The sequence below is a fragment of the Ostrea edulis genome, chromosome 5, assembly GCF_947568905.1.
Source record: "Ostrea edulis chromosome 5, xbOstEdul1.1, whole genome shotgun sequence".
NCBI classification, from domain to species: domain Eukaryota; kingdom Metazoa; phylum Mollusca; class Bivalvia; order Ostreida; family Ostreidae; genus Ostrea; species Ostrea edulis.
Genome location: NC_079168.1, coordinates 52,955,854 through 52,981,014, shown reverse-complemented (window position 1 = coordinate 52,981,014; position 25,161 = coordinate 52,955,854). Strand labels below are relative to the sequence as shown.

At 34.9% G+C, this 25,161-nt stretch overlaps 3 protein-coding genes across 6 annotated transcripts in view; 1 reads left to right on the top strand and 2 right to left on the bottom strand.

Annotated features, from left to right (window-relative positions):
- Nucleotides 1–8,879, top strand: part of LOC125649572 (histone-lysine N-methyltransferase ASH1L-like) — a 37,125-nt gene extending 28,246 nt beyond the window's left edge. For all 4 annotated transcript variants that reach the window (XM_056164817.1, XM_048877195.2, XM_056164814.1 and 1 more), the window contains exons 20-24: nt 3,979–4,063; nt 4,476–4,657; nt 4,848–4,920; nt 5,091–5,255; nt 6,446–8,879. In XM_056164817.1, the coding sequence (XP_056020792.1) occupies nt 3,979–4,063; nt 4,476–4,657; nt 4,848–4,920; nt 5,091–5,255; nt 6,446–6,583 (643 nt within the window). In that variant the 3' untranslated portion in view covers nt 6,584–8,879. The remainder of the gene's footprint in view (nt 1–3,978; nt 4,064–4,475; nt 4,658–4,847; nt 4,921–5,090; nt 5,256–6,445) is intronic.
- On the bottom strand, nt 117–3,634 carry LOC125649573 (J domain-containing protein DDB_G0295729-like). The gene is made up of 4 exons (XM_056164818.1): nt 1,564–3,634; nt 1,122–1,499; nt 756–1,029; nt 117–576 (listed from the first exon to the last, which is right to left on the bottom strand). Exons 2-4 carry the CDS (start codon nt 1,163–1,165, stop codon nt 151–153), a joined length of 744 nt encoding a protein of 247 aa, XP_056020793.1. The 5' UTR covers nt 1,166–1,499; nt 1,564–3,634; the 3' UTR covers nt 117–150.
- A 6,025-nt stretch (nt 8,880–14,904) lies between the features above and the next one.
- On the bottom strand, nt 14,905–23,850 carry LOC125650940 (fructose-1,6-bisphosphatase 1-like). The gene is made up of 7 exons (XM_048879514.2): nt 23,494–23,850; nt 19,522–19,684; nt 18,787–18,879; nt 18,483–18,623; nt 17,934–18,071; nt 16,635–16,751; nt 14,905–15,727 (listed from the first exon to the last, which is right to left on the bottom strand). Exons 1-7 carry the CDS (start codon nt 23,670–23,672, stop codon nt 15,539–15,541), a joined length of 1,020 nt encoding a protein of 339 aa, XP_048735471.1. The 5' UTR covers nt 23,673–23,850; the 3' UTR covers nt 14,905–15,538.
- Between the last annotated feature and the right edge of the window lie 1,311 nt (nt 23,851–25,161).

Genomic DNA, 25,161 nt, shown 5'->3' with positions numbered 1-25,161 from the left:
AATTACTGATCCAGAGTTCTTGAAATTTCTTTTGAAGTGTCAGACATTTGGTCTGACACTGTTAGAAATAGTGTCAGCCCAAACAAAATTTTGTCAGTCTAGAAAATATGCATCGCTTTTGAGATTTTGATAAATTTTATTTATAATCAACTAATTGTATTCCATCTCAATCTCAGCTACAAGTTCATTTATTCTCCTTTCATTCTCTTTCTCATTTTGCTCACACTCTGAATCTTCCTCACTTTCTTGCTCCACTCCTCTCTCACTCTCCACTCCTCTCTCACTCTCCACTTCTCTCTCTTGCTCCACTCCTCTCTCACTCTCCACTTCTCTCTCACTCTCCACTTCTCTCTCTTGCTCCACTTCTCTCTCACTCTCCACTCCTCTCTCACTCTCCACTCCTCTCTCACTCTCCACTTCTCTCTCTTCCTCCACTCCTCTCTCACCCTCCACTTCTCTCTCCATATACTGTCTCTCCCTCTCAACTTCTTTTTCTGCAATCACTGTAATAATGTCACTTTCTTCCACTGTGTCTCGGGTGTAGTTTGTCCTTCGTCCTTGAGCAGATGGTGTCACCTAGATAGAATAAATTTCAAAATTCATACATTTCAGCTGGGTAAAAAAAAAAACCCCACATTTTTTTTAAAGTTTCAACAAGAATGTTTTTTACACTTAAATTGTAAATTACAGTGAGTTAATAGTTCAAATAAATCTAAATTTATTTCTATCATTAAATTGAGTACTTTAAGTCTTACCATCCATTTATTGATTGAAGGTGTTGGGTCAAAGTCTTGGATGGATGATGATTCAATTTTGACCAACATGATATCATTCAAATGCTGAGCACTTAATCTGTGTCGTCTATCTGTTTTAATTAACTTCATTTGGTTGAAGGCGGTTTCATTTAAAACAGATGTTGGAGGGAGACTTTTCAACAGCTCAATTAATCCCAGTATATTCTGGATCCCATTCTGTCCAAAGGAAGAATTCACAGTTTCCCATGCAAGATGTGCTAGACATGATCCAAATCTAAATACAGATATTAGTGAAAAATCATTAATATAACTATGGATACAATAGCAAAATAATCTGAAAATAGATTTCTTTATTTGTTACATTACCTCTTATAAGTGAGAGACTTCATAAGCTGCCACTCTGAAACCATCTGTGAAGTGTCATACTCAGCAGTAGTTAATGCAGTGTGGAATTTCTCTGTCAACAATTCCACTTCCTTCTTTCCAAATTCTATTGGTCAAGAAGAAAACAATCTGTATTTTTGTTTCACCCAAATTGATAAAATTAACAGAAAAAAACCCCAATGAATTTTAAGGACTATGATTGATATATGAGTGCAATAAGCCAGCCAGAAAGGATTACATAAAATAGTGAGTTAAGCCAGAAAGCATAAGAGCAGCTATATATTGCACTACACCAGGAAGGTATGAAGAGAAATATATGGGTATACCAAACACCAAGGGTTACAACAAAGGAAATATTACCTTCTTGTCATCCTTCACTAAGATAAAAGTACCTTCTTGTCATCCTTCACTAAGATAAAAGTACCTTCTTGTCATCCTTCACTAAGATAAAAGAAGTTCAAAAATTATATACAAATATACCAAACTTACTTAACTTAATACTATTAGGCAGTTATCTTTTTTTCTTTTTTTACAATAAATATACATTACACCTGTAATTACACACCTGCATTTGTATCTTCTACTGGCCAATTTTTGAAACTTCCAACCAGGGTTGACTTAACCCAGGGCTGACCACACAACCTTGCTCTTAGTTGAGAAATCAACTCGTCAACAATATTCTCTGTTGTGGCACAGATGTTGAGCTCCTTTCCTCTTATTTTCAAACCATATCCAGAGACAGTTTTCGAAGTAGTAACAGCAATAAGTTTCAAACTTTGGCTGTAACATAAATCAGTTATCATCAAACATTACTCCATTGGCAAATTCTGTGTTTTTGAATGATTATCAGTTTTTAAAAACTCTATTTTAGCTTTAATGAGTTGCTGATACTAAAATTATTTACTTGAAATACATGTCATGGCTAATATACCTAGTTTTACACTGCAGCAAATAATCAATCGTGCTCTCAATCATATCTGTTGTATCAGCCAGTGTTGTATCTTTGGCTTGAAGCAACAATGACAATTTTGTCAAGGGGTTGATCAGGTCCTACAAATAAAGGTTACTATGTCAGAAAATACTCTACTGGATACCATAAAATATTACAGAAATGTGGAGTTTTTAATTTACATAATACCTGGAGTAAAATGGCAAATGCAATGATATTAAAATCATCCATAATTTTCGCAAGCCCCTCTGCTTTGGCATTTTGATGAGATTCATTTTGGAGATGCGAAATGAATGCTGGGTACATCCTGAAGAGAGTTTCCAAAGCTTTTTTAATGTGGGGCATCCATCGGCTTCCTCCCACTCTGTGAGGCAGGGTTCCTTTCACATTCATAACCTATTATTCAGAATTCCTTAAATCACTAATCAATTGCTATTCACAGAGTTGATAACAATGCAAAATATTTCCTTTAAATAATGTAAATTTTGTACACTGTTAGAATACAACTTACTTTCATTGCCTCTCTTAGACCTTTCCTCTGTTTAGGGCTGTTCTTGTAGAAATAAAAAAGCCCAATGAGCAAAGTTGACAGTTTGACATAGTATTTGTTATTCCTAAATATGTCTCGAAAGGAAAGTTGTAATCGATGAGCCAAGCAATGCACACCAACAACATGAGGATATTCCTCCTGCATTCGAGTTAATAGACCTGATTTTCTACCCATCATGTTGGCTGCCCCATCACATCCAAATCCAATAAATTTACTCGTATAGTCCAATTCATTGTTTGCTGCTAGTTTTTCTTTCAGGAATGTAAACAGATCAGCGGATCCAATTGAATTTGGTTCACCGATAAAAAGGAATCTCATTATCATCTTTCCTATAAAAACACAAACAACATAATTGAATTGTTTCCTATTCTAGCTGATTCATAAGAATACATAATTAATCATACTTACAAATTAAAAAAATCTCACCTTGTACAGAACTCCTGAGAAACACAGTTTCCTGTTCAGTACTGCTGTCATCCGTACTCCCATCCATTGTCATAGAGAAAAACTTAATCTGGGCCAAGATATTTGTAAGCTTTTCCTTTTCTACAGAAGATATAAATTCTAGAAACAAGGTAGCAGAAGAAGAATTGTCGTAAGTGGAACTGATCTCCAGGCCCTTAGCTCGGTCAAGCTGATTTAGCCATACATAATCAGATATAGGTCTGTTGTTTTTGATAAGAGCATGGACGTTCCTGAATCGGTATTCCATTTGTTTTCGTGTATACTCCTTCAATGCCATAACAGTTTTGTGAGCAGTGCTCTTCTTCTCTTTCACCTCTTTCTTTGAATTTTTCACATTTGTCGCCTCCAAATGCAACTTCGACTTTTCATGGTCAGTGACTGTAGAGTGTTTATAGTTCTTCGAGCCAACGACAAATAAATTCTTCTTACTTGCACCTTCAATGCCCCCTCTACCATGCTCAGTGCACCAACTACAGGTCATACCTTTAACCGCATCAAATAGAAGCCATGGTCTCCCAGCTTGCCAGGCTGGCTGAAACAAGCGGTTTCTTTTCTCCTCATAATTTTTTACAGCAGGTTCGTCACATTTGCGTTTCAGTGTCTTGCCAGGTTTCGCATCCTTTTGAAATTTTATGGGCCACATGGCCGCCATTTTCCCGGTAAAAACGGACTTCGATCTCGATCTTTTATCGACCATCGGGACCGACAATAAAGTAACTTGTGTCGGACATTTACTACTTTTATCGGATAATCCGACATTACCGACACTTTTCAAGAACTCTGCTGATCACAAAGTAAAATCAAGATGAAGCAACACATGTGGATGGACTTTTATTTCAAATAGTTACCTCAATATATTCATTATTCTTTTTCAGAGGAAGGAACTTTGCCTTCGGTCATAACTACTACAGGCCACATGAAACATTCCATGAGCCGTCCAGAAAATTTTTCCCAAATGAGGTTAGTCTTTGCTTTACAAGTTTAGATATTGAGAATAGTTTATTGAAGGTATAGTCAAAAACGATAAATGATATTTTAGTGCAGAATGTATAGAAATTCATCAACAGCATCTCATAAAGGAAGTTATTATAGGAGGCCAATTTAAAAAAAGAGTTCTACATGTATCTCATCTGCACATGCAATTTTATGTAAGTGAATATTTGTTTTAGTTTTCACAGTTTTCAAGAAAATTTTATACTAATGTTAGCTATTTCTAAAGATATGCTGGTTTAAATCTTTACTAAAATCTTTTCTTTGGGTAGCATCAACAAAGCTACCTACATCTTGCATAGCTTTAGAGGCATTTACCTGACATGAATTATATATTATAGAATTACTATAGGCAACCTATTAATGATTCTTTAATCTACAGGTCTTCAGAATGCCAATTTATGAGATAATTCCCTTTGATGCCATTGTGGGGAGTTGCTGTGTGATGGATTTGAACACTTTCTCTAAAGGACGTCCCAAGGGAACGAGAGAACAAGATATTTTTATTTGTGAATACAGAATGGACAAAACTGCTCATCTCTTCTATAAAATATCAAAGCAACCGTAAGTCGCTTTTTCGTATGAAGTGTGCACATTTTCATTACTTTGGCCAAAAAATAAATTGTGCATGTGTTTTACATATTTCATCTACGAGTAATTTTGAATATATCAGATATAGATAAGTTTTGTTATTAAATTGGAGGTTATTTCATAATTTTGATTTCAATCATGTTCCTTAATGTTCTGTTGACAGGTATATCATCAATACAAAGTCATACTGTTTTGACAAGTATGAGAAAAGGCTAAACCCAAAAAGAACATACTCTGTAAGTCATACTACATACTTAAACTGGTAAAGATATTCATATATCTCGAAATGATAACATTATTTATGATGACTATGAGTCAAAAAAATCCTGGTTCAAAATTTTTATAATCATGGCTGTTGAGTAAAATGGGATAAAACCTGCATATATTTTGTAATTCTGGGTTTCAGCCTCATGAAGTACCGGAGCAATACAGACGGAAAACTGCATGGGAAGAACGCTCGCAATCTGAGATTCCCAAACGGAAAAAGACGATAAAGGAACATCTGCAGGAGCATAGCAGTGCTAAAACTGAAGAACAGAGAGAAATGATTGCAAAATTAGAGGAGGAAAAGGTGGGTCTTGTGAACCATTGCTTTATCTTCTCGTATTTCTTGGATTTACTGTCAAAATCTCGCTTTCATTTGGGTAAACAATAACTTTCTCGCACTTTGTGGTCAATGAATAAGGTGAAAACAAAGATTTGCCTATTACATGTGATTGAGTTTGTAAGGAAAGTTCTCTACTTGTATTTCGTACTTGTATCTATTGTCGCTTTCATACAGGTGTACTTTATACAGTGGAACTTCGTTTTTAAGTTCACATTTTATTACGTTCTCTTATTACATTGAAAAACAAAGCTATATTAGATAGATGTGATTTTCATGTAGTCTCAATGTGCCTTGATTCAGTTTTATGTTGTAAAAATTCTGGGGAAAGAACATAATAAGCCCCTACATATTCAGTGTTGATCAATGTAAGATACACCCTATAGTAAGGAATTTCCTTAATGATTGCCCTTGGCTGTCAAGTGTGTTTTGGGGATTAGTGATGCTTGACTGATTACTCTGTTAGCAGTAGTGCATGGTCAACACAGAATATTATTTTTCCAAATTGAATAGGTATCAGTACCATTCCCATGGTAGGATAAGTCAAGGCACACTGATCACAAAACAGTTTATCTACAGGCACAAAACATCCTGCAATTACATTTTTCCAGCCATTGTGTTGTCACATGGATCTATAATGAAGCGTGAGATGTGGATCCTATTATTTAGTAAACACTACAAATGTATTGAACAGTGTTATTTTTAAAATAGTGCTAAAAAGAGTTATCAATAAAAACAATGTTTTGTTGTTTACAAATATTGAGTATGAACGAGTACTTGAGTGAAATTTATACACATATGAATAAACGGAAGTCAAAGAAAATGGCAGAGACAGATGCAGATAACCAAAATGTATTAAGATATATCATCCTACTCTAGTATAAGAAAGGAGAGTAGAAGGGTGTAAAAGATATTAAGATGCATGTAAGCTGTAAATGAATTCAAGTACCAAAGTATTCAAAACAAGGAAACAGAATAAAAAATATTCACCCCCATGCCTTTATTTGGAGAAGACAAATTTGAAGTGATGTTTTGAATTTCACTCCTGGTATTACATTATTATGAGAAAGGTATAATGAGGTTCCACTGTAGCATGTTTCTAGATTTCATTGAAGTGTTTTGAAGTCTATGAATTATTTATGTTTATGCAATTACAGAGAAGAGAAAAGAGAGAGCACATTGATGCCATTACTCTGAAACTTCTGAATCAGACCCCAAAGAAGCAGAGACTGGATGTGTCCTACCTACTGGACAAGAAACGACAGCAAAAGAAACCTCACGTTGTTGATGTCTGAACAGCTGTGCCAAAGAAACACAATAACGCTGCTTTAACCCAGGAATCTGCCAGAAAATCATTCAAATGGCCATAAATACCACAGACAGAGAGATAAAAGCATAGGGCAATGTTAGGGTATTGTCCAAAGCCATTATGATATAGTCCTTCTGCTGATGTGTGACTTGGATTCGATTCAGGTGCTGGTGTCTACTACTTGGTAATAAGGGTGGTAGACTGGTCCCAAGTTTTATGCCAGTATATTGCCATTTAAGTCGAAGGCTGCCCATTGATATATTTTTGCAAGAGTCTGAAATATTTCATTTGGAAATAATTTCTTGAATGTCTCTGATGTTCTAGATTTAGTTTATGTATAGATTTTGTGAAGGAACTAGTTTACTCCCACCAGGAAATGGGTGCATTTTCTTAATTAATATTTGATGATCATCATTTTAGAATTTCTTCAATGCCTGAAAGGAAATTAAATGAAAAATATCATGGGCAGCTCTTGCATATATATATATATATATACATATATATAAAGAAATTTCTTGTTTATCATTCTTGAAGTGCCATACTACATTTACCAAATGACTGCAGATTTTGTTAATGTTATGTTTTTGCATTAACAACAGTATTTTGAAATTCATGAAAGGGGTCAGTGTCAAACTGCCTGTTTATGCCTTGGCTTGTACATGTAACAGTTTGTGATGGTACTTGCATAATCTGATGAAGATGTGGCAATTTAGTATTTATGTTTCTTTTATTTTGCAAAAATGGCTGGTCTACGTATCTACAAAATGGCTTTCATGTTAGTTGTTTGTGTACCTTGTTAATTGTTTGGAATGACCTATGCAATCAGGATTGTTAACACAAAGTTGTAGGTGTACATTGTATAACGTACACATGGGTGTAAATATTTGTGTATGTACATTATTTTGTGTGCAATCTGCTTTGTAGCACTGATCATCACACAATAGTTCACTGTTGAAGAGATTGTTTCAGTGTGTCTAATTTATTTCTAGGAGATGTACATATAGTTGAATCATTGTCAGTAACCATATACTATCATACTCAAATATAGAATGAGAGCAGACATTCTAGATGGTGCGACTCGATAGGTCAGAAGAAACAACGCTAGTTGTATATACATGTATTTAGAACATATTGCCATTAGGATAAGCCCTGTATATAGGCAGCATATTTTGTACTACCAAAACTAAATTGTATTGGGAAGTAACCTTAAGGTCAAGTGTAGTCTCCAAACTGCACAAGAGGAATTGATTTACTGGAAGGATGTGGTTCTTCTTAATGTTTATTTAGTAGAGGTTGCAAAATAGATCATTATTATTTAAAGATTCACAAGGGTATTATTATGGCTGAATCAAAGAATAAAATTCTTGACCTTATATTTATAATAACTGACTTGGGAGTATCAAATACTCTATAGGCTGGATTTCTGTACATATTTGTCCAGCTTTTGTATATTATGAATGACAATAATATTGTATCAATATTTGTAGATTTGTTTGTGCTCTTACCAATACTTCATCTACTGTGTACAGTTTTCTGTTTTTGTATATTGGTAGTTTTTTTTAATCATCATGTAATGTCTACGCAAGAGGTTGTTCTATGTTTCTTCTTTATGAATTCCATATTTCACTTGTCATTTCTTGATGTCACATGATTTTCTGATAATTTTAATGAAAAACCCGAAGGAATTTAGTTTCCTGTTTGATTTCAACATATTTATTATTTTGGTAAATTTTTATTGGCTATGATGGGAACCTGATAAGAATTTTGTTTACTACTTTGATTAATTAGTAGTGGGTTTTGGTATTTAGATTTTAGGAAAGTTTTAGAATGGATTTGTATAAAAGAATTTTAAACTGGTTGTAAGAATTTTAAACTGGTTCATTTTCTATCTACTTGATCATTATGGGGGAGAAATGTTTATATAGAAACTTGTACTTTGATCTCTGTCATTTGGAGTGATCTCCCTTTAATGCTTATCAATGTATTTTTTTTTACTCTATTGCACATGAACAAAATTGATTTATATAAAATATTGTATTCATTCTACATTGTAGATATTTATATGATCATGAACTACAATTCATACTATTTTGGATATTTCATTTACACCATTCTTTTAGCATTGTACTTGTTGTTTCAGTTACTGTTTTATCCCTTGTAACTTACAATTTTAGTCATAAAATTGTAGTTTATGTGACAGTAAACATAATTGTTGCTTTATACTTTCAAAAATGAATCTACTTGATCTAAGACATCAAGTTAAAATAAAAATGACTATAAAATCTGCTCATTTTATTTAGTTTTGAAAACAAGGGGCAGTTTTCAATTTCATTTATAAGCATTATGTGTGGCCTTGACCTAGTTCACACTTTATAGTGATTAGATTTGAGCTGTGTTTGATTGCAATCAAATCATATAAGGATTAAAGATACAAAGCAACAGTGTTGGAATCCAACACTCGAAACCTTAATTTTATTTTGTATTTTAGCATTACACAGCAACTGTTTCGGATTTGTTTGTTTTTTAAGAGAATGTGACTCATAAGAAGACGATATTTTCATTTTCATGAAATTGATATATGGCTTGTTCTTGATAGAAATATTTTATGCCATTTTGGATCCATTTGAAACCTGCTCCAGAGGTACATGTAGAAGCCAGATTTGGTTTAAAAAATTCATGTATGAGCCAACATCCCAGATTCGTGATGCAGATCTTGTTTCATTGTTCAGCTTAAATATTTACAGTACATTTCTAGTGTTTTTATCTTCGAAATTTTTACCAGTTGAAAAGATGACCATTTCCTCATGAATGTGAATGATTTGTGTTTAAATCTTGATAGATATAGTACAACAATTTTAATGACTGGGAATATTCTGACTGAAATAAAAGTAAATATAAATATGAATTTCTCATTTTTGATAAATACACAAGGGCATGAACTGTGATGCTTTATGCCAGCTTACTTCATGAAGTGTGTTGGCGCTTCATTAAAAATAGGCTGACATGAAGCATCACAGTTCGTGTATTCTGTATTTTCTAAAATGAAATTCATTTCTTAAAGGGACATGGACACAATTTGTGCTGAAAATTTTATAATTTTTTTCGTTTTTATGATTAAGGCATTTGTAATGGTCAGCAAAAATTACAATGTCATTTGTCGCGGTACATGGCAGATACAGAGCTCGCAATTCTTTGTTATGTAAACAAGGCGCATGCCATGTTCTTGTTTACATATAGGCTAAATATACTAGTAAAAGTTCCTTTAAAGCAGATTTTTCAATTTACAAGTTCATTCTGAACACAATTAAATAGTTTCTAGTCTTTAGCACATTTCATTTTGTTTTAAACATGCTATTTTTTATTAAGCAATTTATATGTGAACAAAAACATGGCACGAGCCTTGTTTACATTACAAAAAATTGTGAATGCTTTATCTCGCTTGTAACTCAAGAACTGATATTCAAATTTTGGTTGAACCAGTAGAAATACTTTAGTTAAGCAATGTAAACAATAAAAATGACAAAATTAAATGTTCAGCTCAATTGTGTCCATGCCCCTTTAAGACAGTTCAACATGGGTGAGGGAGGCAACATCTTATTTGTAGCCAGTTACCTGATTGCGGGAAAACAAAAGAGTATCACAAACTACATATGTGCATCATACGCCCGCCGGACAGTAAAGACAAAATTTCAGTGCAAAATGAGGAAAAGCCTAGGAAACTATTTGACCTACTTTTAGCCCTAAAGTAGGTCATGGTGCACCAATTAAGCTGAAATGCAAACTGAATCTGAATTTCTTGAGAGAAAGGTGACTACATTTCAGGGCAATACCTGTATCCATAAGGAAACAAATCTGGAAAACTGACCTACTTTTAGCCCTAGAGTAGTTACAGTGCACCAATCCAGATGACATGCCAGCTGAATTTGCATTCCTCCGAGAGGAACTTGTGACTACATTTCAGGGCAATATCTGTAACAAAAAAAGAGTTCGGAAAACTGACCTACTTTTAGCCGTAAAGTATGTCACAATACACCAATTCAGTTGAAATGCAAACTCGCTCTGCTTCTTGAGGGAGAAATGGTGACAAATTTTCAATGCGGTCTAGACAACATGACCTCGGATGGACACACAGACAGCATCATAACATGACATGCATATAAAAATTAAGTAGAGTGCTTGCAAAATAAGTTGGGTAACGATATTTGCTACTAATTTTTGAAAGAGAAATGGTAATGATGGAGCATACATTAAACTTTTGTGAATAATTACGACAAGCAAGGACGTAGTCTAACACGGATCCCCACAGGAACAGTAAAGTTAAATTTATATGAAAGCTTTCTGACATAGTGCAGATTTAAGTTTGTTAAAATCATGGCCCCGGGGGCAGGGTAGGGCCACAATAGGGGATCAAAGTTTTTCATGAGAATATATAGGGACAAGCAAGGGGTATTGAGGACGTAGTTTAAACCTGATCCCCACGGGAACAGTAAAGTTAAATTTACATGAAAGCTTACTGACATAGTGCAGATTTAAGTTTGTTAAAATCATATTCCCCAGGGGTAGGGTGGGGCCACAATAGGGAATCAAAGTTTTACATGCGAATATATAGGGAAAATCTTTAAAAATCGTCTTCTCAAGAACCATTTGGCCTGGAAAGTTTAAATGTACATCAAAGCTTCCTGATATAATGCAAATTCAATTTTGTAAAAATCATGGCCCCTGAGGGTAGGGTGGGGTCACAATAGGGGATCAAAATATTACATACGAGTTTATAGGGAAAATCTTTTTAAAAAGCTACACGGCCAGAATAGTGGAAATTTACATGAAAGCTTTGATCTTGACATAGAGTAGATCCAAATTTGTGCAATTCATAGTCCCCGGGTGGGGGCCACAATAGGGTATCAAAGTATACAGAAAAAAATCTTTAGAAATATCTCTAGAACTAAGCTTGGGCTTCCATATTTTGTATATACATTCTTTATGAAAAGACTGTTTATGTTATGCAAAGGTGTGCAATCTTGTGACCTTGACCTGGAAGACCTAATTTTTATATAAAAACTTACCTATTCAATATCTCCTCAACTATTTCAGATAAGCTTTCATATTTTGTATATAGATTTATGGCAAGGTCTTCATATTATACCATGATCTATGACCTTGATCTTATGTAGAACAGCAAGATCATGTTACTCATAATGGTGTGCATTTCTTTGTTATGTGAATTCATTTTCAGTGATGTTGTGATCCTTTGGGGCTAGGTTGGGGCCACAATATGGGGTAAAAAATTTTCATGGGAATCAAGATTGATAAAAACAAGAGGCCCATGGGCCTAGGTTCGCTCTTCTGATACATTGTAGAACAGGCAAAAATTCTCACTAACCAAGATTCATCAATTGACAAGGTTTTAAAGACCTATCACTTGATAGTGTATGGAGGGGATATCATACAGAACACTATTAGATTAGGCAATCAAAATAATTACAGTGATCTACTTCTTAATTGACACACTCCGAGGACTCAAGATACATCAACTGAAACAGGTTCATGATTCTAGGCCTCTTAGCATTTGATTTAGATATAGCTTTGAAGTTAAAAAAGTAGATCAAGGTGACCTAATTTATAGTCTGCACACTCCGAGGACTTAAGATGCTTCCACTGACAAAGTTTGATGATGTTAAGTCAAATAGTACCTGAAAATTTAAATGTAACAGTCCAAAAGTAGATCACGGTGACTTACTTTTGGTCGACACACTGAAGACTCAAGATGCATCAACTGACAAGTCAAATAGTATTCAAATATAGCCGTCAAATTCCAAAAGAAGGCCACAGTGTCATACTTTTTGGTCAACACACTCCAAAGACTCAAGATGCATCAACTGACAAAGTTTGATAATTGAAGTCAAATAGTATCTGAAATATTCAGATATAAATGCCAAATTCCAAAAGTAGGTCACAGTGACTACTTTTTGGTCGACACACTCTGAAGACTCAAAGACCCATCAACTGACAAAGTTTGATGATTGTAAGTCAAATAGTATCTGAAATATTCAAATATAGCCATCAAAATCCAAAAAAAAAGTCACGGTGACCTACTTTTTAGTCAACACACTCTGAAGACTCAACATGCATCAACTGACAAAGTTTGATAATTGTAAGTCAAATAGTATCTGAAATATTAAAATATAGCTGTCAAATTCCAAAAGTAGGTCATGGTGACCTACTTTTTGGTCAACAAACTATGAAGACTCAAGATGCATCAACTGATAACGTTTGATGATCCTAGCTTTCATAGTGTCCAAAATATGCATCTAAAATTGAAAATGTGAAATTTGAATGTCTGCAAAATTCAAAAAGTAGGTCAATGTGACCTACTTTTTTTTTAGAAATATGTTTCGAGGCCTCTAGACGCATCAACTTACAAGGTTTGATGATTCTAAACCTCTCGGTATCTGAAATAACAACTTAAAATGTATTCATAAATGATTAGCCATAAAATTCAGAAAGTAGGTCATGGTGACATACTTTTAACATGACACACTTCAAGGTCCCATGATCCATCAACTGACAACTTTTGATGATCATAGGCTCAAAAGTGTCCAAGATATGCATCAAAATCCATTTAATAATAATTACCTGCGAAATTCAAAAAGTAGGTCACCATGACCTACTTTTGAGACAACATGATATTAGGTTCTAAAAAAATGCATCAACTGACAAAATTTGATGATCCTAGTCCTTATACTAAGCAAAATATGAAAGTTTTAACAAAACAAAATTTAAGGTCAACTTTGAAGTGACCTTGAGACCACACCTTTTGCCCCAGAATGATGCCATGAACCATTTTTTACCTACAACCTATCCTCATCCTTATGCATAAGTTTGGTGATAATTTGCCCAGTGGTTCTTCAGAAGAAGATTTTTAGCAACTACTACTTTTGTTTGCATTTTCCTAATTATCTCCACTTGTTAAAGGATCACAACCCTAGTTTTAGTACAAATGAAAGCCCTTGGGCCAAGGATACCCTGTGACAAATTTGACAAAAATTGGCCAAGGGGTTCTTGAATATAGCCCTTTTTCCAAAAAGTTGACGCACACCGCATGCCACACATATGGCCATATGATTAGCTCTTTGAGCCTTTGGCTCAGAAGAGCTAAAAATCTTTTTAAAATCACAACAGCTGAACAATGGCAGGGCCAAGGTGTTTCAGGTGACCAATGTGGCCCATGGGCCTCTTGTTTTGAATACCAAGAGATTTGGTGCTGAGTGACGCGAGGGACCAAATTGAGTGGCGAGAAAACAACATACTACACTAGAGCACTTTCTAGTTTATAAACTCTTTTGAAAACGCACAAGCAGTACATCCTTTATCCAGATCCAAGCGTATCTTCCAGCTAGTTGATTTGTTAGTTCAATCATCTGCCCTAATGGAAGTATACTATCGTCAAGGTCTTATAGAATATAGATCTATATACAGAGAATGCTCTGGGAATTGAAACATCCACAGGGATCAAGTGGGTCACACAAAAGTTCCCCCATTTCATCTGCAGCTAGTCTTAAGCCAACAGTCACAAAGTCTCTCTGCCACGAGATCACACTCAAGCTGCCTGTCAATCAATGTAAGAAACAAAAATGAAAACCGACTGACATGATCAGCTACCTGTTTTACAACAGTTGCCATTCTATGTACCCTGTCCCTTTATCCACTGTTAGCCTGAGATCCCAACACTAAATCCACAGGGACCACGACACCACCTGCAGCCATTCATATATTTAGTGACTTTTTATCTGAAAGGGGGGGGGGGGGGGGGGGGGGGGGTGCCAGAGCAGCAAACATTGGGAAATTATACATTTAATAAAAAATATTTGTGTAAGTACACATAATATACAATCTTCTCAGGATCGACATCGGACCTGAGGAAAATTATCAAAAGCAGGGGAAAGGCAAAGCGCACTGAATAAGACAGAAAGATGGAAAGCCGGACTGGTTGCCCTACATCTCCCCGGGGACGCAGTGGATTCAGTCAAAGTCACAATCTTCTTAGCCATCTGAACTGGTAATAACGGAGCTCTTCTTTTTATTTTTTAAATATCTACATTTTCGTTTTCTTTAGTATATTCACTTTACTGTACTGACTTTGGTAAAGTTGATAACCTTTGTATCGGTCTATATTTTCTGTGTATTCTTCAAATGCGCCTTGGAATTAGTGATTCCATAGACAGTTAGCACTCCGGCAAGAACACCTGTGCCGGTTTGATTTTGTTGGGCCCTTCACAATGTCTGTAAAAACTAACTACTCGAGCAAAAGACTGGTTAATATTTATTAGTATAAACCAATTTTCATTTTTAAATCCAAACAAAATTTTCCATGGCACCTCTTTAAGATCACTTTATCAACAATATGGAAGAAATAAAATCACTTTGTGTCAAATAGGTTCATACAAAACAAAAATGTAATTCAAAACAAAATAATATTTCAAACTAGGGACTGTCTCTCCTCATTTTGCACCAATTTGTTTGTGGATGAGAATAGACAAGCACAATAATTTTTATTTAATATAAAATGACATCTAAAAAAAAAAAAAAAAAAAAAAAAAGGATCACATTTGTAACACTCCCCATTGTATTGCTTATCTAGCTTACACACAATTCTAAAAAAAAAAAAAAAAACCACAACATATTTACAGTGATATTAGACATTTAAATTTTGCAGTAGGCAATTTGATTTGTATTGCACTAACACACCTGTATATACTACTATCAATTAGCTTTACAATGAAATATACATGATATTGTATTGACTTTGAACTTCCCACACAATGCACTAGTAAGTATAAGGACTAAATGCAAGGAATATATGACATTATGAAATATGTATGAATGTAGTTTTCTGAATCCTAGTTTGTGTTTGACACAGCCAATGAAAAACATTTACATTGGTCTATAGACCGTGTTTCTTGTATAGGTCGATGACATCCTGTACGTCGTCCTTTGACCCCATAAACACTGGACATCGTTGGTGAATCGTCTCGGGAACAAGGTCCATAATATTCTGTGTTCCTGTCACAGCGAGACCTCCAGCCTGCTCCACAATGTATGCCATGGGGATGCCCTCATACAACATTCTAAGCTATAAAATAGGGTAATATCAGGATTTAATACAGTTACCATAATGTAAATCATGGGGATTTCCTCATATATACACATACTAAACTGTGGGACAATGTTAAGTCACAATGTAAGCAATCCTCTCATACAACAGTCTAATCTTTAAAATAGGGCAAGATCATGATTTCATACTGTATCATAATTCAAGCCAAGTGGTAGTGTATTGGTAGTGTATAAAAGAGAGCATTATCAAAGGTGTGTTGACTCACACCTAAGTCACCCACGAAGGGTGACACCCCAAAACAAATGTTGTCAATTTCCTGTCATTTTCATCAAAACAAACATACACCCTTTTAATAAAATTCAGCAACATCCACTTTTCGCAAACTTATAAATCATCACTGACTTTTCAGATTAGATGGCAATTAATCAATTGGCAGTACCATGAATTCTCCTACCAGTTCCTTTTATTGATAAATATCTTACTAGGTACTTCCTAGTGTATGAATTTACAAAAAAAAATCTCTGATGTAATGGAAATTCAGAATTTGTACCAATTTTTTTTTTAAAACAGTGGTTTAATAGCATCAAACTATTTCATTTTCACTAACTTCAGTACAAACACAGGTATGTATTCACAGAACATTTGGCAGGACTGTAAATCGTGACAATCTAATTCCCAGAACATTTGGCAGGAATGTAAATCATGACAATCTAATTCACAGAACATTTGGCAGGATCGTAAATCGTGACGATCTAATTCACAGAACATTTGGCAGGATCGTAAATCGTGACGGTCTAATTCACAGAACATTTGGCAGGATCGTAAATCGTGACGATCTAATTCACAGAACATTTGGCAGGATTGTAAATCGTGACGATCTAATTCAAAGAACATTTGGCAGGACTGTAAATTGTGACAATCTAACCTTTCCCTTAGGAGCCTCTTTGGTAGCTGGGTACATAAATATTCCTCCATAAACCAGAGTCCTGTGAACGTCTGCTACCATGGACCCAATGTACCTGGCTGCATATGGCTTCCCAGACTGAAAAAGATTGAAAACTCAAATCAAAAAGGCATCAAGGCATTCCACTAATTCATCATTGTTTTGTTTTTTTCAACAATGTCAAGTTATGTCAGTAGTTCATTAAACGATCTCCTGAAAAATTTCTGACTGATCAAGCTCACAAAGATTGAGGCAAAGTCGACCTTCTTCTGGGACCAGTTGCACAAAAGTTGCTTAAGTTTAACTGACAGTTAACTTCAAGTTAACACTATATAAATGTTCAAGTTAATGGCAAGTTAACTGTCAGTTAAAGTTAACTAAGCTTTCTGTAGATGGCTAAGTCAAGAGTCCTACAACCATTTTTTAATTGTCATGGACTTAATGAAATTTTAAAGCACTCTTTCTTATTGTTTGCATAAGCCTCCTACCCAAAATCTTATGTATCCAATAAAAAAGTGAGTTCAGGCTCAATAACCATAACCTGAAATAATTTCTTTCTTGTTCTTCAATCTTTACAGACATTCATGCATATTATATTAAAACTCAAACTTGAAATTAAATTTTGCTCCAACATTAAAGTTTAGAATTTAAAAAATCTGAATTTTTAAAAACTTATTTCTGCTTATGGTCACTGAAAAAAAATTCCCATTTGAATCACATCTACCATCGCTGTCTAATGAAATATTGTTATTAACTATCCATATAAGGTACAAGACAGGCACGTGATTTTCTCTGTCCACTAATTCACGTTGTGTTAAAGCACTGGCTACATTAAAAAGTTACTGGTCCATTGACTAGGTAATTGGATCTGCTTTTCCTTTCTTGTGTCTGACACTATGTATCAGAAAGAACTTCACAAACAATTCCAGCACCAAAAAACCTGATGTATTTATAACATGTTACATTTAGTAACACTGCATATTAAGTTGCACACACACACTGTTGCATTCTTTATATGCTAGATAGTTTTTCTGCAGTCAAACGTTTTTTTAGTGTGGTATATATTTCTGCTTGTTCATGACAGAATTTTACCAGCAAACTAAAGGTAATTCAAAACTGTTTACAAATCCACATTTTGCACCCTTTAACAGAACAGAAACAGTGAATCCATGAAATCTTAATCCTCAGGAAAAGAGAACATGTACATCTACAGTACTCAGTCATGTGGAAAGTTACTAAATATAAACTCTGCTGTCGGGGGTTGGTTTACTAGATGTTTACCTTTGGTCTCTTTTTGCTCTGTACGTATTCGGAGGTAGCCGCATCCCAGAATTGTTCGTACCCCTCATTGAGGGAGTATATCTTTCCCCGGGGTTTGATTTTCATGTCAGGATCAGTCAGGATGAATTCACCAATGGACTGAAAAAATAGAGAGGTTTCGAGTGGTGCTACTTGCATTGAAGACACAACTCATTTGTTAATAATACAAATCTACTACTGCTGCCTTGATTATCATTTACTATATAAACACTATTACTGTAAATACCCTTTTATTCATGAGCACTTTATTTTCACGTAAATTGAAGATAGGTTTTTCATGAATTTAAATAAGTTATTACAGTATTACTACAAAATCTTCATCAATACTGCTAAAAAATAATAATAATTAAATGACATCTTTTTAATATGGCTGTAACACTCTAAAATACAATCTTTATCTCAAGATTTGAAAATGTTGAGTAATGAAATGAAATCTAATGGAAGAAATGGTACATTAATAAAAATCAATGCTTTCTCTATTCCCTTCTTTTATTGTGCTGAGTTACTTACTGGATCCAGCATAAACCCATTAACTCCATTCCCAATGGACAGGACAATCATGGTGGCACTGCCATAAAGGGCATACCCTGCCCCCACCAACTCCCGCCCACTCTGTAGGGCGTCCTTCTCTGTGACAGGGCCGTCATCTTTCTACAAAGGGAGGTAATGGCATAATGCATTCTAACTTTTCACAAACATTTCAAGAGACATAAGAAGATTCCATGACAAATGCATGTAAATGGTTAAACATGATACACTCTAAACGAACATAGAACAATTTCTGGGGAATGATGTACAACAGCTGAATTTTTACCTTTCTGTAGATTCCAAAAATTGACCCAATGGACACGAGGCAGTCAATGTTGGAGGAACCATCCAAAGGATCAAAGGTCACTATATATTTGCCCTGAAAATATCCAAAATCAAATCAAAAATCAATAAATTTTCTGGTTGTCTCCCATCCTTTTTCTGGTTTTCTCCCATCCCTTTTCTGGTTCTCTCCCATCCCTTTTCTCTTCCTCCTCCCTAGTCCCACTTCTTCCCCTTTACTGAGTGTTTCCTACCATATTTCCCTTTAAAATTTCTTACTGTAGGTGTTTTATTAGGCTAGCTAGAGTTTATAAAAACTGAATAATTTCAAAATTGAAAAATATTTTATTATAAAAGGATAAAATGAATCACAAAAAGTATTTCAGTTTCTGCTAACACTTCTAAATCTGAAATAAATTTTCTCTGTTTTGTTGGCAATATATTCATGGACTGAGTACATTAAGTGAAATCACAATGTTTACAGTAATGTCACATGACAATATACATAGTGTCCATTCATTTGTGAACTTAGGAATTACCATGACAGCTACCATAAAAAATTAATCAACCTTAAAAAATTATGATATCACGTACAGTTAAGAAAGGCAAAATGAACTTTTTATTTGGCCTTCTGGTATTTTATCCTATAAGGGTGAAGTAATTTGGACTGTGTATACACATCATCAATTAAAACACAACAAAACGACAAATTGTCACTTGGTTCACTAAAATGACCTACTGCTTTATCTGGTTCCACGACAATGGCATGATCGTTTTCCTCAGACACCAGGAGACAAGTGAGGTAGGAGGACTTCAGCATGTTGATGAAAAGGTCATTGGCCAACACGTCTAATTTCTTCTGGTCATCTCCGGTAACATTCTCAGTCCCCGACATACCAAAACTAAAGGGTATAGTTATAGTAATTAAGGAGTCTTTCTATCATACACCAAGTCAAGTGGGAATATAGCAGAGAGAATGAACAATACCCCCCACCCCCCGGAAACGTACATACAGAAATATACACCCTACACAACATGTAATGCACTGTCCTCTTTATTTCTAATCTTTTTCATTTAATCACAGTGAAAACTGTTATGGATCTCTTTATCACAAAGATCGTGTGCTGCATTTTCATGACTGCGTATTGCATAAATCTAAAACGACCATCATAAAATCTTGAGATAGGATCAAAGGATGCTTAAAAAGAATGACATGACTGTATAACTGGAATTTGTTAGGAGAATAAGCCTATAGATCTAGAGATTTTGTTGGGAAGTAAAAACCGACCACAAATGGTTATTCTTCAGCAGTTCTTACAATGAAGTCATTACTCTATTTTAATCTAGCTGCCGAACAGTTGCTCTCACGGGGGAAATGTTGGGACAGACCAAAGATCTACCCATTAGAAAACCCTTCAATTTAACAGTGCAGCAAAATCTATGCACAGTTAGGACTTTATATTTCTGTATTCTTGCATTGCTGTCTTAAAAATTTAATATAAAAAGATTCCTAGTAACATATTTTCCCTAAAAAATTTATCTGGTCTGGTCTGTCCCAATATTTTCCCAGAGCTACCGATCTTCAGCTGTTTTCCAGGTCTGTCCCAATATTTGTCACATGACATGTCTTTATCACCACATGGCACTATAGGCAACCCACTTCATTTCAAACAATGTGGTGTAATCTGTTACTTATTGTATAAAGTTACATACATAATCAAGCAAGATGGGAAAAACACGATCAATAACCAGAATCTGAGGTACTACTCTAACCACAGTGATACTAGGAATATATAATAATTACATATGACATCATGATATCTAGGTATAAAATCTTCAATAAACCCCTTGATGTAACAATGATTTATGCCTTCAGTTGGATTTATCAGCAGCAGACTCTTTCAGAGATATAAGGAATACCATATTCTGTTGTTTGCCACAGTTCTTCTAGATACAATGTATTCCATTTAATTGTGGCTGTCCTTCCTTCCTTAATTTTCCATTCAGGTAAGTTGTGAGGTTACTGTGAACCCTAACTTCATTCAAATTAACCCCAGCTACACATTTCATAAGACATTCTCCTAAGCTTGTTTCAGTATAGCTGCAGAACTGTAGCTCTTTGAGAAATTATTGGGACAGATCAGAGAGCTACAGATCCACCACTTATAAAAACTTTTTACGGCGCACAAAAAATGTGCACGGCTGAGGCCTCATATCACTGTATTCTTACATCACCATCTCATAAATTTCATATTGTTGTTAGATGCAAAATAACATTTAAAAGTATGAATACAATAAAAGTATGAATACAATATGTACATTTATTAACATCTACTTTTGCATAAAAGTATAATAATAATTTTTCATCATCAACACTAGAGACAATGATGATTATTTAATAAGCAATATTGTTGAGTTTCTATAGAAATAATGTTTAAATTATATTTCTTTTTGTTAACTATGCCTTCCGGGACCCTTGATTGGTGAATAAAATATCTTGTATAAAAAAAATTCCTAACATATTTTCCTACTATACTTGTGCCCAAACATACCTAAAAATATTCATTAATTAGAGCCCCATACGATCTGAAAACTCAAAAGCTTTTAATGATTTCATTTGTTGACCAATGTTGACGTAGCCATGTTAGGTAGCAAGTTAGATCTGCCCCAATATTTTCTCAGAGAGCTCACAGTTCTGCAGCTAGTTTCAAGTCAAATTGTCTGTTAACATCATATTCTGTACAGGATCTAGGCACCTGGAAGACATCTTCAAAACTTCACTCAATAACTGAACATAATACCTATGTATAATATTTGATTATAATATGTGTTCATCCCAAATTTATTCTTCAAGTTTACCCTCAGCTTTATTGAGATCATACATTGCACTTCCACAATCAAGACATGCATTGCTTTAAAACAGGATATTGGACTCATCAGATAATGTTAGCAACATCCATGACACAGAATGGTGAAACTGCCATTTCCTATTGCTCATTGCATTATGATTGTGTTCATAATTTTCATGTCATTGCAACCTACAGTACATACTTCAACTTCATTGCTTTGAGCAGCCAATCATTGTTATGCCTAATTTTACCATCTAATAATGCCCTTGTAACATAATCTAATAAATAACATTTACATTCTGTTGAGTGCCACGGTTACATGACTACAGTGTGGGTTCATACTTGAATGTGTTGTCAATTCAAAACAAATTGGACCCCTTTAGAAAAAAGTGAATTTTATAACACATCAATTGGATAATAAATACATCACTGACTACACATGCAGTTGTCTTCGTAAATCTATGTCAGAAGGGGAGGGGGGAGAAAAAACATTTTCTCTGTAATATTTTTTAATTGTACAGTGTCATGCTTAGTATCCAGTGTTTAGGAAAATGTACTGAGTTCACAGTAACTTTGTGCAGTACACAGGCAAAGTAAACAAGATCTGTCCTAATGGCCCCCCTGCATGCTTTATACATATTGAGGTACATTTGAAAAATTGTATTGTTGAAAGCCAGAGAGTAACATGAGCTTACACTACATTGTTCATGTCTCACCTTAATACAAGTTACAGGCTTTACATCTTTCTTTCATCTTGGATTTTATCAAAAATATTCATGGAGCATAAAAAGGAGAAAATGTAAATTTGAGTGACACAGTAGAGCTCTTTGGTTAAAAACTATAAAATTATACACTTAAAAGAATTCCCATGACCTTGACCTTAAAACTGACTGTGAGAATAATATATCAATAATATTTCAACACTGTAAAAATGCAGCTTCAGAGATATGACCTAGACAAATTTTATCTCCTTTTTCTCCATGTGACCTCGATACAAACTTTGCTTGCAGGCCCTGGGGTATAATGAAATTGCAAGTTTTAGGCTGTTTTAGACATGTTGATCACAGGGCATGGTTCAGTCCAGAACTGTTAGGATTTCTGACAACACAATGAATAACAATCCATAAGATTTTGAGAACCAGGATAAGTACAGTCTTTGTTTTGACAGCGAGAGTAATGGCACATTTTGTTTTTCTAATACCGGCATACCAAAAAGAATTTTCAATGGATATGACTCTTTAAAATGCTTAGAGTATGTAAAATTCTATATCAGTACTTGCATGACTTTACTTTCTCAACATCTGTAATGTACACACAAACAATTATGTTGCATCTCTGTTTACGAAATATAGTGAAAAGGTGAAGATAACAGTGATCCATCTCATAAGTCCTATAACATGTACAAGGGATACAAAAGTAAGAGATGGGCAAACATTGAAACACTAGTTAGAATAATCTAAGTAAGTCTGTGTCTCAGGACAGGCTCTCACCGAGTCCATAGGACATTATCACTTTAACGATAGAACATTCTATCTAGGCAAATACGGACACCTGGATATACCAGAGACGGGGTCAGGATCCTAGGAGGAGTAAACATTCCCTATCAACCGCCCACACTCGCCGTGAGCCCCATTATCTTATCAGGTAAACGGAGTAATCCGTAGTCAAAATCAGTGTAAAGAACTGTTAAACAATTGGTATAAAACACGTCAGATAGCATGTGACCCAATGACAGGTTATATTGGCAAACTACATCGTGTTAAAACGACTGCAGAATTTAAATGAGACTGTTCAAAACCACTTTGTCAGTAATTAACCTAGCTAGCTGCCTCGATTTACAAAGTACAAACTTTTATACATACATTTTATGAATTCCAGCCTTTCTGACAGCCGATGACACAGCTTTGACGGCTGTCTGTATGAAGTTTATTAATTGTGAGAAGTCGCCAGTAGCTGAGGGATGCTTTTTCTGTTCGGCTAAAATGAAACGTGTCAACGTAATGGGCTCCGTGTCGATGGGGTTGGCTCCTTTTTCGCTCATTTTGACTATTTTTATGCCAGCAGTGCAGCGCAAATACTTATGCAGGTAAAAACCAGGACAGATCCAAACAAATGTCACCAGCAATATGCGTGGTCGGCGCGTTATCTCCTAACCTTTTGTAGCACACTCAACTCGTCAACAACAATACGACCTAGACCTTTCCAAAATGATGCAAAATGATTGGTCAAAATCGACACACCTTCTAGAATATTATCGAACCCGACTTGAAAACAACACTGACATATTTCTTTTTTACAAAAAAGTTTGTTTACATTATTTATCTTTTTTTATACCCCTGAGGTTGAAAATCGGAAGGCATTTTGTTTTTGTCCTGACTGTCAGTCTTATGGCACACTGTTTTTACATTTTAATATATTCCTCTTTAAAGACATTTCATAAGATATCTTATAAAAGTTTTCAGATACAAAGTTTTAAAGTTTGAGATCTCTTATAAAAGATATGAGATATCATATTTTTTTCTCTATAAGATATCTCATTAAATATATGGTATATCTTATGTAGCATATAGAATATCTCATAATTAAACTTTATAATATAACTTTTATAAGATAATTAAGATATCTCATAAACTTTATAAGATATCTTATATATTTTATAAGATATCTCATAAATGAATTTTTATAAAATTTATATAGTATTTTATGAATTTATTTTTATAAGATATTTTATGAAACATATTAGATATCTTGTATAAAGTTTATGAGATATCAAAAATATTAATTTATGAGATATCTTATAGAATATATATTATATCTTATAAAGTTTATGAGATATTTTATAAAACATATAAAATATCTTAATATCACAAGCCCCTTGAATCTCCAGTCAGGTAATCTCCCGACTGAGCTACCTGGCCACCAGTGATCAAACCTCACGGGCTGACCACTAAGTACAATCCTACCTCCAATTGTCTTTGTCCTTGAAGACATATATACAACCCAGATTCTTTTTGGCCCTGGCAGGACTTTCACCTGCAAGTCCAGGGGTGGTCAATGGCACCAAATGTAGTATAGTATATAGTTATCCAGGCCAGTATCCCCGGTCCGTACAGCCCTAACTACTACATTCCTCCCTTCTTTAATTGTCTTTTCCCTCAAAGACAGGCAATCCAGATTCTTTCTTTGCCCCTGGCAGGACTTTCACCTACAAGTCCAGGGGTGGTCAACGGCACAAAATGTTACCGGAAAGGAGAAAATGCAATGAATCGGCCCAGGTTCGAATTTCGGTCTGGTCCGTTGCATTTTCTCCCCTCCTGTTGCATTTTGTGCCGTACTCTGACCGCCCTGGAACTGAAAATGCCTGCTAGGGAATTCCTGGGTTGACGTCTTCAAGTGTAAATTAAGACATTCAAGGAGAAAGAATGTAGCAGTCAGCCAGGTTTGATTGCCAGTGGACAGATAGCTTTGTTGATAGAGCACCTAACTAGAAATTCAGGGGACCTGGGTTCAGATCCCGATCTGATCCGTTG